A 13,752-nucleotide genomic window follows, 5' to 3' on the forward strand; every position below is an offset into this window, starting at 1 on the left:
GACTGGCATAATCTACCAGCCTCTGATAAACAAGTATGCTGTTGCTTTAGATTATTTCTATCTTAGATTTATACTAAATAATGAATTTTAACGTGTTCTCATGTATCAGCGACCGTGATTTAGCTTATCATCGATAGCTGTGAGCAAACCACTGTATTGGTTACCTTGTGACGATCAGCGCTGATATATGGTGTACGGTAACTTAAGTTCGTCTTCCACCGACCATCAGCGTTGCAATAAATATATTTGCAAAATTATCAGAAATAACTGGTACGCTTTTTAGTAATGTACAATAATTCACTAACGTCTTATAGATCATATATTTGGAGGGATGAACCGGAATGTTGATAAGGGATGGCAAGCACAAATTCGTCCTAATGAGAGACAGAGCATTGCCTTGCAAATGTATGCCATCATTTTTTAAAACCCTTCATCTAACTTTTGTATTTAGTGCTCAAACTTTACGAATTATCTCTCCCTCAATTTCCGAAGTCCAACTCATGAATATGGCTTTGTCATTTGAGCGTCAGGCTTTTGATGGTGCCAGTAGCAAGGTATTGAAAAAAAAAATTCAATTAATTTTGTACTTACCAGTAATAGAATGAATACTTAACTACATGTGGCAAGAAGACAGCACAATTGAGAGATCAAATACGTGACACATTGCAGGCAACCCAAATGAAACAAATGCCTTCTGTGTATAACAATGCGGGTAATGTTGGAGCTCTCCCTACTGCCGGACCTAACAGGTTGGCAAATAATCCCAGAGTAATGCCGAGACTTCAAAACCAAAATGTTCCAATGCAAGCAGGAATGCAACAGTTTGCTAGAAATATGAAGTTGACCCCACAACAAAGGCAATTTTTACTTCAACAATCTCAAATCCAGCAACAAAGGCAGCAGCAACAGCAGCAGTCGCAACAACCTCAACAAACACAACAACCGCAAGCTTCATCACCAACAGCTCCCAATACAGAAGCAAACCAACAAAGATCTGGTAGTGTTCCTGGTCGAATAGTTCCTGCATTGACCCAACAACAGTTAAATAATTTATGTAATCAAATTACAGCTTTGCTTGCAAGGAATGGCAATCCACCAATTCCTATGCAAAAATTACAATCGATGCCACCTGCGAGACTTATTTCAATATATCAAAACCAGATTCAAAAATTTCGTTCATTGCAGCATATGCAGCAACAACAGCAGCAACAACAACAACAACAACAACAACAACAACAACAACAACAACAACAACAACAACAACAACAACAACAACAACAACAACAACAAAAGCAAGCTCCGCAAAATGCTTTTTTTCCAAACCCTCAAGGTAACGTTGGTGCCCAGTCTCTTCAAAGTATGTCTCCACAAGACCAACCTTCTACTCAGCAACAGCAACCTCAGCGAACTGCTGCTCCTCCAAATAATCCTAATGTGAATGCTACGAATAATAACCGTATAAATATTGAGATGCTAAATATCCCGGTTCCTAAGCAATTGTTCGATCAAATTCCTAATTTACCTCCAAATGTCAAAATATGGAGAGATGTGTTAGAATTAGGACAATCTCAGCGTTTACCTCCGGAACAATTGAAGCTAATAGGTATGCTATATAGAAAGCACCTACAAATTATTTTGCAGCACCGACAGCAACAGCTTAATAAAATACAGAATGCTCGAATGAACTCGCAAAATGCCCCTAATACCAATAAACTGGGGAATCCACAACCTGATAATACGGGCAACCCCCAAGCGTTCTCGCAGCAAGCATTTGCTCAGCAACAGCAACAACAACAACAGCAGTTGCACCGTACTTCTAATCCTACAAGTGCTTCTGTTACTTCACAAAATGGCCAACAACCGATCAATACAAAGCTTTCAGCTAATGCCGCCAAAACTAATTATCAAAGCTATTTGACAAATAAGGCTCGCAACGCTACTCAACCCACTCAGCCGCCTGTATCTCAGGTCGACTATTCAAATAATCTACCTCCTAATCTTGATACATCGTCTACATTTAGAAGTTCTGCAAGTCCTCCTTCAGCTTTTACGAAGGCGGGGAATGAAGCACTTTCAGTTCCTCTTAGTGGTGCAAGAAACACCGCTGCTTCAAGGCCTACAAACTTAGCGGCTGGAAATAGTAGTGCTTCTATCGTTCAGCAACTGCTTGAGTGTGGAGGAACTATGGGACAACAAAAGATGACTTCGCGTATTCGAGAACTCACCGAAAGAGTAATGCATAGTTTGATGCGGCCAGTGCCTCTTGATTTGCCTCATGATCAAAAGGTTATGATTGCGAGTCTTATCAAATCTGCATATCCTATGTTTAGCCGTACAAATCAACTGATTTGCCTGTTTTACTGTTTGACAGGCAATGAGGAAGCCACGATTCAATTGATACAAATGCGTCATATATTTAAATTACAACTTGAAGGTCTTCAGCAAGGTGTTTTTACTTGTGCTCCGCAAACATTGGCCAAGATTAAGGAGAAAACCAGTCGCTATTTTGCCTTTGTGAAAGCTCAACTGTTAAGACTTCACCATGAAGTAAATAACAATAATATGAGTATTCAAAATGCTCTTGCCCATATCTCCTCGCTCCGTACTGCATCTATTAATCAACAGCAGCAGCCACAGCCACAGTCACAGCAGCAACAACAGGCTTCCCAGTTTCCTCAAGCTCCTTCTGTATCATCCAATGTACGTCCTATCAATGGATCAATTCCTAATGCGCAACCCAGTGTTCCTGGGCAAGCCCAACCTGCAGCCAAAGCAAATTCTGTTGGTAACACATCTTTTCCTGTTGACAGTAAACTTGCATTCCAATCCTTGGATGTATCTCAGCCGGATTTGCAAGCCAAACAGAAGATTGCATCACAAGTCATGAAACATGGTTTAAAACCAGAAGATCTCAAGTTACCGCCTTCTAAGAAGAAAAAGATAGAAAACTTATCGACAGTTCAAAAACCTAAGGATTCAGTCGTAAATACTCCTGATGTTATAATGTCAAGTGTAGATGAAATACCTTCTAGTGTTTCTCCAGGTACTATAGCCAAAGAGGAAGGAATGGCTAAAGCTCGGGAAGAAGCAATTGCTAATCCTTTGAAGTACGCAATCGATGCATTTGTGGCTGTAGACCATGAAGAAGAAGTTTCTGCTATCAAATCATCACAGACTCCTAGTTCTATTTTGAAAACACCTCAGTCGTTTTTCATTCCTCCGTCAACTCCAGATTTATCATTTACAGATAACAAAAACTCACTTAGTCCATCTAATATTTTGTCATTGGACGGAAAATTTTCATTTAATGATGATTCGGAGCTTTGGGCTGATTTAGGTAATGAAATCAACTCTGAAATCGGATTTTTAAAGGAACCAGATACCATGAATCTTGCTTTGGATGCAGATAAAGATAAGACTAAAATGCAAAATAAGCTTACTCAAATTAATTTTGATGAATCATGTTTTCTAGATCCAGCGATCGACGATAAAGATCCATGGAATGAAATGCTTCATGAAAAGAAAGTTTTGCTAAAGCAGCTTCAAGTGGGTAACGAAGATGAAGACAACATCGCATTTCCAACATCTACAAACATATGGCAAGTTGTGATTTAAAATTTTGTGATACGATGGTTCGCAATTGTTTTTTATTTATTTATTGCACGTCGTCTCAAAAAGCAAATTGGACATATTTGTCCTTCTACAATATCTTATGAATACCATAGACATATATTGTTTCTCTGTTTATTCAACGTTTCTCCATTTTTTGAAAGCATCTGTTATGTTGAAAATTGTGATTGGGAAAAGGTTTGTATAGTCCTTGTGTTTATATACAATGATAAAAATAGAACCTGAATTTAATATTTTGAAGATCCGGTTGTACCTTTATTAGGCACAATGCCAGAAAGTATGGCTTTTTCCCGATTAATGACCTGTCTATGAGACTCATTGTGAACATGAAAATGTCGGTATAATGAGGACCGTTACAAATTTTATTTATTCATACGTTTAAGTTGATTTTAGTTAATTTATTATTAGTGCACCGGTTGGTGTTGAAAATTAATTTGTAATCTCTTAAATGAATATTTGTATAGTTTTTAATGTTTACTATCTCAAATATTCTAAAAGTAGCTATCAGTTTATGTTTTTGCTTTGGTTCAAGAGCTTTGGTTTAACCTAACCGCCAAATAGCTATCTCGAATTACCATCTAACATGAGAAAACAAATTAATATTTCAAAACTCCCGATAATTTATTGAGCTTAATAATTAATTAAAATTTACGTATTATTGAAGTCAATAAAAGCTTTCTTTGTCTTCCATGAACAAAGAAACCTTGTGATCTCAGTCTTGTATATAACACGCTAACTCGTGGCCTACTGTAAATAAAAGTTATCTTACTAACGATATATTATTTCTTGATTCATTGAAATAAGAATCGTAGGATTTAACAATAATTGAATACAGAGATCTCCTAGCTTCATTATTAAGTACAAAATAGTCAATTAATTTTTTTATCAAGCAGATTAATTGCTTTTAAACTTACAATGAATGGTATAAGGAAAAAACCAGCAACCTTGCAACTCCATAATATAAAAACCAGCTGTTTCATTGATGGCAGTGATGATCAAAGCGATAGAACAAGGTCAAGTTCTGGAGATAGCACCTCTAATTCACTGAAGCTATCACATCATATATCTGACGAACTGATCAATGCCATATATAAAGAGTTAAAGTCGCCAGTATCACCTTGGGACAAAAACATTTCGCAGCATTCGCCATGGCTGTTGGAAGCGGCATCGAACTCCATTGGTGATTCAAGTCCTTTACTTTCACCAATCTCTCCATTAAAGTTAAGATTTCATAAATATTCGGTTTCGAAACAGCTAAACAGCGTTGGAAAGCAGGGTTTTGGTCTTTCTTCAAACCATAGTCGTTATGCCTCACCATCCTCCCCTGCACGGCTTGCAAGAGGTGCACTTGGTGAGGAACTTAGCAATTCGCAATACAGATTAGAATGCGCCGCAATTCAGAAGCTTGTTGCTCAAAAACGAGCCAATAGAAGGAGTAGTAAAAGCACTTTAAAAAATTCTGCAAATGATATAGAGTTTTTCGATATTGAAGAAGTTTCCTCTCGCAAGGGACTAATAGACAGAACACCTTCTAAAAGAAATGTTACTTCCCGAGTTTCTGATGCGTATTCTCGTCTTAAATCTGCTGTGAAAGGCGAATCAAGCTTGTCCTTTAAAAGAAACCGATCGAAATCGAAGAGGAAAATTCAGCACCTGGGTTTGACTGAGTTTAATGGGTGGGAACACCATCAGTGCGACTGGCTATAAAATAAGTGTTACTCAGATGCTCCATGTTAGGCTACATGGTGCTAGCCATGTGGTAATTAACATTCATTTATTTCCTTCATTACTTTCTTCCTTAGTCCTCCTATCTCTTATTAGCTGGAAAGCTTTTATCATTTGCATTTTTCTTGTTAATTGGTCTTTCATTTATCTCGTCGTGTGCATTGAGATTTCCTATTTAAGTTTACGACTCATATTGTTTAATCTAATTTATTGTTTGTTTCTAATTATTCTTAATTTACTACCATAAAATTAAATTACTTAAAATTGGATACGTTCTATATGGTATGCATACGATTGCAATAAATCTTTAAAAGCATTACCCACTAAAATATTATACTATGTAACTACAAATTGTAGATACCTTCTGAAATTGATGATGTAAACAACATATTTAATTATATACAATTCCTTTGCGCAGATTTTACAGGCTTTAAAAGCGAGTGAAGATTAATTTTATATATTTGTAGTCCTATTACGTTCATAAACAGATTTCTGAAACATTAACATAAACTGGGTGCCACAAAACTAAATTAGTTTAATCTTCTCATAACATAGATTTATTAGTATGCACACTGTGAATTATGAAACACTGACATTCAGTAGCCAAAAATTCGTAAATTATTAAATATCTAGTTTCCAATTTTCTACGTTTTTATTTGAATGTGCAGTTAATCTGTAAGTATTTCCTTGTTGTTGATTGTGACACTCTTAGTCATATTCGCCGTTTTATAAATGCCAACCAAACGAGAAGATAACTCAAACATATTACTTCTTAAAGAAATAACAATAAACTGCGCGTTTTTAGTTCTTTCCTTAATGTAATTCGCAACAATCGAAACGTTTTTAAAGTCTAATGCAGCATCGATTTCGTCCATAACGTATAAAGGAGTCGGTTTGTAATTATGTAGAGCAAAGACAAGGGCTAGAGAACTTAACGTCTTCTCTCCTCCCGAAAGGTTAGATATGTTCTTCCAAGATTTTTTGGGAGGCATCACACTAAACAATACCCCCTCAGAAAACGGATCCAAACTATCCACTAACTCAAGCTCTGCGTTTCCGCCCATAGTAATAATTTGATACATTTCTTTAAGCTTCATAGATATAATTCCAAATCCGTACATAAACTCATCGAGCCTCTGAGATTGAAGATCTGTAACGACTTTTTTCAAATCGGTTCTTTTTTGCAATTCACTTTGGTAATCAGAATCACGCTTTTCTGCTTCCTTGTTACATCTACGATATTCAGACAAAACATTGATATCTACTTCTCTGTCTTCAGTTTTCTTTTTCAAGACTGAAATATTAGAGACCAGCTCGCTTTTATCAACTGAACTCAGTTCATCTTCAGAATATTCGGGAAAAGTTGAGTCCATTGTTGTCTGGTCACAAAATTCAGTCAAATTGTGTAACTTCAGATTTGACATGAGCTTTAAATATTTATTTTCATTATTGCCGACCTCTGATAATGCCGTACGCTGCTCTTGAATTTGATTTTCCAATTCAATCCTTTCTGCTTTAACGGAATTCATTTGCTTAGATTCAAATTCAATAAATTTTACTAGTTCGTCGATAGAGGAATTGATGTCCCATAGAGCATTTTCAAATTCGCGGAGCCGAGATTTGTGTTCATCCACATACTTGTTTAACGATTGTAGTTCAGTCTTTAAAGTGGCTATACTTTCAGTAGTTGTATCGTACTCGCTAGTAAGGTTTGATAGTTCAACTTGGAAAGATTGACTGCGTTGCTCATTCTTCTTCTTCTTGAAACTCATTTTGTTAAGCTTGTCTTTAACAAATTTGAGTTGCTCATGCAAATCGTCGACCTTTGATTTTTGTATACGATATCGAATCCCACCTATTTCCATGATCTTATCTTGTAACGTCTTAATTTCAGTGACAAGGCCTTCATTGTTAATATTTATGGCCTCAACTTCCTTGTCCATATTTGATATTTTGTTTTGGAGATTCCGTTTACGTTCATTGTTGTTTCTAATACTTTTTAAATCGGATTTAAGCTGCAAGATTCGCCTCTCTTCTCCAGCTACCAATCTATCACAAGCAGAAACGTCAAGCTGCAGCTTTGAAATCTCTAGTTCCGCCGATGGAATACGTTCCGAAATTTCAGTAAATCGCTGATTAAGGCTCTCCAGCTCACTTAGGTGTTGGCGATATCGAGTGTCTTCTAGTTGCACTTGTTTATCACAAGTCTCAACTGAAGCCGGCGATACATCACTCGTTATAGCTGAGGACATTCCGCCTTTCTTTACTCGAGTACCACCTCCAGTCATTGTGCCCGATTTATCAATTAACTGACCACTTAGTGTAACAACTCTCCAACGTGTTTTGCCATACGCAATTCTATTAGCCTGTTCCAAATTTTTAGCAACTAAGGTATTCTGCAAAACGTTATAAAACGCAGGAGCGAATTTCTGATCATTAAACCGAAGTAAGTCGAAGAGCCGGGGAACATTCTCAGGTGTTTGGATACGAGCTAAATTTTTCTGCGCCAGTTCTTTGAGAATAATAAAACTAGCACGGCCTAGGTTATTGGAGCGCAGAAAAGCCACACATTTCTGTCCAGTTTCAATATTGTCAACTACAATATGATTTAAAGCAGGACAGGCAGTTGAAATGGCCACATCATAAGCCTCGTCAATTGTAGCCAAATCACCAAGACGTCCAAAGAAACCATTTAAATTATCAGATTCATGAAGTCTTTGAAGACTTTCTAACACATTTCCACGAGATCTAGAAGAACTTAAAGAAGCTTTCATCTCCTCCAACTTTGTTCTGTTTGACATAAGATTTCGGTAAGTATTGTGAACAGTTTCCTTCTTTCTTTCAATGTTCTTACTAACATCTTTCTTCTCTCCTTTTAGGTCGGAAAGCACTTTAAGCTTAGAAGACAGGATATTCCGATTTTCTTCTGCATCATTACGCAGTTTATCAAGCGAAGATTGAGAGGACTCAACATCGTTAATTAGATCATTTTCTTTATTTAATAACATATCCAACTCAACCTGTAAAATTTGTTTTTCTGATGTCAATTGGTTTATTTTCTCGAGGGCGGGAGCCATAGCCTTTTGCTTTTCTTCAATAGCATTTGAAATACCTTCCGTTTTTCCCTGTAGACTTTTCCTAATGTCATCCAAACTCAATTCTTCCTGTTGAAGTCTTAAACTGAGATCGGCAATTTCAGAATTCAACTTTTGGGAATCAATATCATGAGAGCTTAAAGAATTTTCTGCTTCTGATTTTTCGAATGAAAGAGCCTCAATGGATTTCTTTAACTTTTTTTCTTTATTAAGTAAAAATTTTAACTGCTCTTCAATCTTCACAGTCTGTTGTTCATAAGACTGGCGAGTTTTCTTCTCTGAAGTACAATCGTTTTTTACTTTTGCTGCCTTTTCACGCAATGATTTAACCTCTTCATTTTTTTCCGAAATATCTCGCTCGGTTTGTTCAAATTTCTCTAAATGTGCTTGTAATTTTCCTTCCAAACTATTAAGCAAGTTTTGAACTAACGTCTTTTTATTGCGTGTTTCGTATAGAATAGTACGGTAAAGCTGATTCTGTTTCATAAACAACTCATTTTCGTCTTTGAGAAAAGAAAGAACCGAATTTTTGCTATCTTCTAATTTCGCCTTTTCAGAGAGCACCAGTTTTAAACGAGATTCTTTCTCAGCACAGATATCATCAGAATTCGAAAGTTCTTGCATATTCTCTTCTATAATTGGCTTATATTTCGAGGTTCCGATGATATCTTCAAGATATTCAAGAAGACCATCATCACCTTCTGATATAGCCCGGGGCTTCATTTGCGCTATTGATTCGACTTCTCCTTGAAGAATTAAAAATCTCTTATGATTCAAGTCTATTCCTTTCTCCTTTAAAAGATTAGAAACTGCAGAAAAGGAACTCTCAACCCCATTTACAAAGTATTTACTAGTATTATTTTTATAAGCAGTACGACGAACTGTTAGTTCGCTTCCATCAACATAAGTAAAGTCAGAGTTTACCTCTTTAAAAGTAATTTCGACATCACAACTATCGAGAGAAGGATGAGTTGCAGATTTATGAATTAAGGCAGACGCTTTGGATTGCCTAAGTTTACTAGCACGAAAACCGAAAACAAAAAGTAAAGCATCGATAACATTAGATTTCCCAGAGCCATTTGGTCCAACAATTGAAGAAAAAGAAGGATGAAACGGACCCACTATCTGAGTTCCTGCATATGATTTAAAATTTGTTAGGCGTAGCTCGTAAACAACCAGTCTAGGAGGAAGAACCTGAGTGGTTTCTTCACAATTCTCAATATCCTCTGTAGTAGTAAATTCTGACACAAGTTGTGAACTCCGTTCATTGAAACCTGTTGATTTAGATGGAGTGCCATCTTGAGCAGACATAAATTTGTTGAGCAAATTAGGGCGTTCGTTTAAAGAATCGGTAATTCTTTTTTTTAAAAAGTCATTGAAAAATGGGCGAGATGGTGTTTGCTCTATCTTGACAATTGATGCGACATCTTTCTGAGAAGGAGATTCTAGCACTGAGCGAACCAACTTTCGTGGCCTTTCACCACGATCTGGCGTAACATCCACAATCGAGGGTGTTGAAGACGTTCGAAAGATGCCCTTGTCAGACATAAAGATAGTATCTTCAACAAATTATATATTACTTAAAATTCTAAAAGAGTGGGTGGTCGTGAAAAGAGGTGTGTTGTTTACAACGGTTGAACAGCATTTCACCCAACGATGAAGTCAATTAATGAATAAAATATACAAAAACCCACAGTTAAATTACACTAAAGCCCATGTTTATAAACTAAAGACTGAAGTATAATTGTGTAAACAGGTCATGTTAGATGAAAATGATCTATTTATTTTATACCTACACACCTGATTTAAAGGAAGACTTCAAACATCTTTTTACCTGTAATTATAAACTCATGTGTCTATTATACATTAAATTATTATGCTAGTCAATTTGGTATTCTTGGACGTTGAAAGTTAACTCAAAACGAAAATTAAGTAAAAGAGAATATTGCTCTGACACTTTACACTAGCAAAATATTAAAAGGACGAGCAGAATACATTGCTGTTTCTAAGTTTTTACTAGCACAAGCAAACATCCTCTTTCAATTCACACAATAAATATAAAGCTCAAAGATTTTTTGTTCTGTATTCCTTCATTAAATCTAGCAAGACGACGCAAAAATTTACCTTGTTTGGGTAGCCCTATGTGTGAAATAACCACGAATAAAGAATAATCAGTAAGTAATATAAATAGATTAGCTCTTTAAATGAAATGTTAATGCAAGGAAACGATTTGTCCAAGTTTTTTAGAACAACTTTTCAAATTCACTATTGTTTTGTATTTTTTTAGCTTTAAACTTGACAAGCCTTTTGCCATATGTTAATTTAACCCAAAATTCTTACATTTTGATTTAAACTAATCAAACGCAAATTCATATCTTCAAGCAATTGCAAGTAATTTATCTTTAAAACATTTAAATCTGTAAACATAGATTATTATATGCTATCTATGCTCACTTGATAACTTAGCTAAACTCTTCCTTCTTTATTTATTTATTTATTTTTTAAACAAAAACTAACAAGTCCTCTTAGTTTTTATTTATTTACGTTAAGTTTCTTTTTTTTAGTAAATAATTCCAAACTTAAAAAAAATTTTATAGTGATAAAACCTAGCAATGGACTTTATAATAATGATACTTTAGTTAATTTTTTTGTTGTTATTTGGTTATATCTCTATCACTAAACTACATATTTATTAACTATTAACTATACTTATAATTAAAACTCTTCTGAGTCTTAAAATAAAAAGCATATAGAATTGATATAAAAGATATTTAATATCTAAAAAAAAAATTAAAGGGTTGGCAATACATTTATCTAAATCAATTTGGTAATGCATTGGATCATCCAGCAGCCTGTTCCATCTTACTACTTTAAAAGTTTTTCTGTTAATTAGCATTAGATATAACGATGCACTCGCTCTGTATAACCCAGGAGGTTAGTTTTGTTTACCATCAATTCCTTCTCGTTATTGCAACATAGCGATGCCGCATATCAGATCAAAAAAGCCGCGTGAGTTTCTGTCCTTGCAGTTCTCCTTTACAATTAATTTGGTAGATGAAGGTGTTCTTACGGGGAAAACGAAGTAGCTAAATACTATAAAACATGATCCTTAATAGAAGAATTCAGGTGATTCTCCCTACCCTACTAATCTTATCGTTTATTATATGGATCTTTCACAGTGTTATGGTAGACAAAGATTGGCGTCTGTTTATGCCTGAAATTAAATCGCTTCCGGATCGAGAAGGTCAAGGTAGAAAACCAATTGAGATGATGTCCACGAAGCACGATAATAACACGAATAATTTAATGGTAAATGCATACTGGAAGTTAATTCATACGGTTGTTTCCAATTATCCAAACAGACCAACATTAGATGAGCGAGATATCTTAAGACATTATCTATTTTCTTCCGCTATTACAATGCCATGTGGTGAATACTCTGTGGAACTCCAAAAGATACTAGATGTACATCCTCCACAAACAAGTTCTCGAAAAGCAGCAACTACGTGGGCTTGCAAAGTACACAATCAATTAAATGAGAAAATGAATCAACCAAAGACATCATGCGATGGATTTAATGAGAGATATGTAATCGGATCGCCGACCTATCGCGAAAGCGAAGCTGAAAATGTTCCTGAACGGGTACAAGTAATTAACGAAGATCACGACTATTCTGGTTGATAACAATGGTTAATTTTAAGAATTCATGTATTATTAAAAAATATTACCGTCTATCATGCAATGCATTTGGATGTTAAGCTATTTATTTAATGAACCCTAAACTGATATGTTCAACTGTTTACCACCGTCATTTCCACTCATTATTCAGAAATGTTATATCGTTATGCATCAAAGTTATATTAGAAAAAACATAGAAATCACGTTACGGCCTTAACATGTTATGTCGGCTACTATTCACACGATCTGCCAAGCTTACAGAATCACCAGAGTAGATCTCTTTTCTCATATTTCTGATAAAATCTCCTTGGTTATCCCATTTTCTTGCGGTATCGCGTCTCTCTTTTTCCAAAAACTGTTCTTCATCTCTTTCTTTCTTTTCCAATAGTTCAATTTTTTTTCTTCGTGACTCATCTAATTCCTTAGCATTGTCTTGCATTTTCTGTAAACGGCTTTCTATATCGGTATGCCTTTGAGTGATAGGTTGCGAGTCTCGAGAATGAAATTGGTGATTTCGAGTCCTGAAATCCGGAGATGGTGAACGAGAATATTGTCTGCTTGTTCGCACATATTTTTTTAGGTCTCTTTCATCTTGAAAATGACCCTGATCAAAGCGCATATCATCATCGTAATGTTTCTTGAAATAACCAGAGTCATATTTATCTCGATGCCGATAGCGATCATTGTGTGTGCGTTCTCTCCAATTATTTCGGTCATTACGGTAGCTTCTTCTTGAATGCTCCCTTTTGTCAGAAGAATGTTGTTCATTATCTGACCTTTCCCTGCTTCTGTCTTGATTGCTTCGATGATGACGATCGCGGTGCCGCCGTTCTTTCGACTTTCTATCAGAGTCTAAAGAGTATTTCCTTTTTTCCATAAGCGTTTGTAGTTGTTTTTGTTCTTGTTGCTTGATTGCAAGTAAAGGATCTAGTCGCAACTTTGCCTGTGTGTCTTGTAGGGAGTTCGCGTTTTGAAGAGCGATAAACTCTGTTTTTTCTAATGAATTATTTTGATCCTCTATCTTGTCCTTTAAAAGATCATCTAGACGTCGCCTTCCAAGCAAATATTCTTCCATTTCTGAAGAGTCACGATTGGGTCCATTCGTGTTAGGAACTGCATACATCCACTCAACTCTGTCTTTTCTTTTTTTTCCACCAGCAGCTTCTTGTAGCCGATGTAATTCCAATAGTTGACGTTCTTCTTCAATTTCTCGCCTAAGTTGCTCGACTCGCTTCATCTCTTCTTTGTGAGCTTGCTCATCTTTCCAAACTTTTTCCTGGTTCCTCATTAGCAGAGGATGCCTAATCATAATATTAGTAAAACATCTTTAAACAATTATATTAATGCAAATAAATCCACTTACCAGCTTTTCTTCATATTTAGATCTCCACCACCCATTTTGAATTACTAATAAGAGTTGTTTAAATTTCAAAATAAAATTGAGAGGAAAATCCACTAATTGTTTTATTTTTAGGATTAAAAACCACAATTCTCAAAAAGTGGCTATTAATACAAAAAATTGAGTCTCGCTTTACCTGTGACTCATAGTGTTTTGCAAACATATACACTAAATTACTTGGGTAACATGTTACCCAAGAATAGAAAGTCAAGCTTGCGAATTCTG

At 35.6% G+C, this 13,752-nt stretch overlaps 5 protein-coding genes and 7 long non-coding RNA genes across 12 annotated transcripts; 4 read left to right on the plus strand and 8 right to left on the minus strand.

The window, feature by feature from the left end:
* Nucleotides 1-60: 60 nt before the first annotated feature.
* Nucleotides 61-1,585, minus strand: SPOM_SPNCRNA.4965. The gene has a single exon (NR_194320.1). It is a non-coding gene; the product is annotated as a non-coding RNA (long non-coding RNA).
* On the plus strand, nt 218-3,710 carry med15 (mediator complex subunit Med15). The gene is made up of 3 exons (NM_001431018.1): nt 218-405; nt 452-554; nt 601-3,710. The coding sequence occupies exons 1-3, from the start codon at nt 332-334 to the stop codon at nt 3,613-3,615; spliced, it is 3,192 nt and encodes a 1,063-aa protein (NP_001417961.1). The 5' UTR covers nt 218-331; the 3' UTR covers nt 3,616-3,710.
* Nucleotides 1,741-2,849, minus strand: SPOM_SPNCRNA.4966. Its single transcript, NR_194321.1, has one exon. It is a non-coding gene; the product is annotated as a non-coding RNA (long non-coding RNA).
* Nucleotides 2,957-3,283, minus strand: SPOM_SPNCRNA.4967. Its single transcript, NR_194322.1, has one exon. It is a non-coding gene; the product is annotated as a non-coding RNA (long non-coding RNA).
* On the minus strand, nt 3,460-3,843 carry SPOM_SPNCRNA.4968. The gene has a single exon (NR_194323.1). It is a non-coding gene; the product is annotated as a non-coding RNA (long non-coding RNA).
* Nucleotides 3,844-4,339: 496 nt separating this feature from the next.
* On the minus strand, nt 4,340-5,367 carry SPOM_SPNCRNA.1403. The gene has a single exon (NR_150283.1). It is a non-coding gene; the product is annotated as a non-coding RNA (long non-coding RNA).
* On the plus strand, nt 4,386-5,697 carry SPOM_SPBC146.02 (uncharacterized protein). The gene has a single exon (NM_001021298.3). It carries the CDS (start codon nt 4,546-4,548, stop codon nt 5,335-5,337), a length of 792 nt encoding a protein of 263 aa, NP_595391.1. The 5' UTR covers nt 4,386-4,545; the 3' UTR covers nt 5,338-5,697.
* A 100-nt stretch (nt 5,698-5,797) lies between these two features.
* cut3 (condensin complex SMC subunit Smc4) lies at nt 5,798-10,058 on the minus strand. The gene has a single exon (NM_001021299.3). It carries the CDS (start codon nt 9,996-9,998, stop codon nt 6,024-6,026), a length of 3,975 nt encoding a protein of 1,324 aa, NP_595392.1. The 5' UTR covers nt 9,999-10,058; the 3' UTR covers nt 5,798-6,023.
* Nucleotides 6,192-10,600, plus strand: SPOM_SPNCRNA.4969. The gene has a single exon (NR_194324.1). It is a non-coding gene; the product is annotated as a non-coding RNA (long non-coding RNA).
* Nucleotides 10,325-10,707, minus strand: SPOM_SPNCRNA.4970. Its single transcript, NR_194325.1, has one exon. It is a non-coding gene; the product is annotated as a non-coding RNA (long non-coding RNA).
* Nucleotides 10,708-11,488: 781 nt separating this feature from the next.
* On the plus strand, nt 11,489-12,245 carry erv2 (sulfhydryl oxidase). The gene has a single exon (NM_001021300.3). The coding sequence runs from the start codon at nt 11,553-11,555 to the stop codon at nt 12,129-12,131; it is 579 nt and encodes a 192-aa protein (NP_595393.1). The 5' UTR covers nt 11,489-11,552; the 3' UTR covers nt 12,132-12,245.
* cwf25 lies at nt 12,225-13,662 on the minus strand. The gene is made up of 2 exons (NM_001021301.3): nt 13,492-13,662; nt 12,225-13,429 (listed from the first exon to the last, which is right to left on the minus strand). The coding sequence occupies exons 1-2, from the start codon at nt 13,524-13,526 to the stop codon at nt 12,334-12,336; spliced, it is 1,131 nt and encodes a 376-aa protein (NP_595394.1). The 5' UTR covers nt 13,527-13,662; the 3' UTR covers nt 12,225-12,333.
* Nucleotides 13,663-13,752: the final 90 nt, after the last annotated feature.

This window comes from Schizosaccharomyces pombe (genome assembly GCF_000002945.2).
Source record: "Schizosaccharomyces pombe strain 972h- genome assembly, chromosome: II".
In the NCBI taxonomy this organism is placed as follows: Eukaryota; Fungi; Ascomycota; class Schizosaccharomycetes; order Schizosaccharomycetales; family Schizosaccharomycetaceae; genus Schizosaccharomyces; species Schizosaccharomyces pombe.

Bases quoted from the DNA above. Each gene is read 5' to 3' on its own strand.
- SPOM_SPBC146.02 (NM_001021298.3), top strand. From the start codon at position 4,546: ATGAATGGTATAAGGAAAAAACCAGCAACCTTGCAACTCCATAATATA.
- med15 (NM_001431018.1), top strand. From the start codon at position 332: ATGAACCGGAATGTTGATAAGGGATGGCAAGCACAAATTCGTCCTAAT. The intron at 406-451 runs GTATGCCATCAT...TTTTGTATTTAG, and splicing joins CAGAGCATTGCCTTGCAAAT to TGCTCAAACTTTACGAATTA. The intron at 555-600 runs GTATTGAAAAAA...TACCAGTAATAG, and splicing joins TTGATGGTGCCAGTAGCAAG to AATGAATACTTAACTACATG.
- erv2 (NM_001021300.3), top strand. From the start codon at position 11,553: ATGATCCTTAATAGAAGAATTCAGGTGATTCTCCCTACCCTACTAATC.
- cut3 (NM_001021299.3), bottom strand. From the start codon at position 9,998: ATGTCTGACAAGGGCATCTTTCGAACGTCTTCAACACCCTCGATTGTG.
- cwf25 (NM_001021301.3), bottom strand. From the start codon at position 13,526: ATGGGTGGTGGAGATCTAAATATGAAGAAAAGCTG. The intron at 13,430-13,491 runs GTAAGTGGATTT...TATTATGATTAG, and splicing joins CTAAATATGAAGAAAAGCTG to GCATCCTCTGCTAATGAGGA.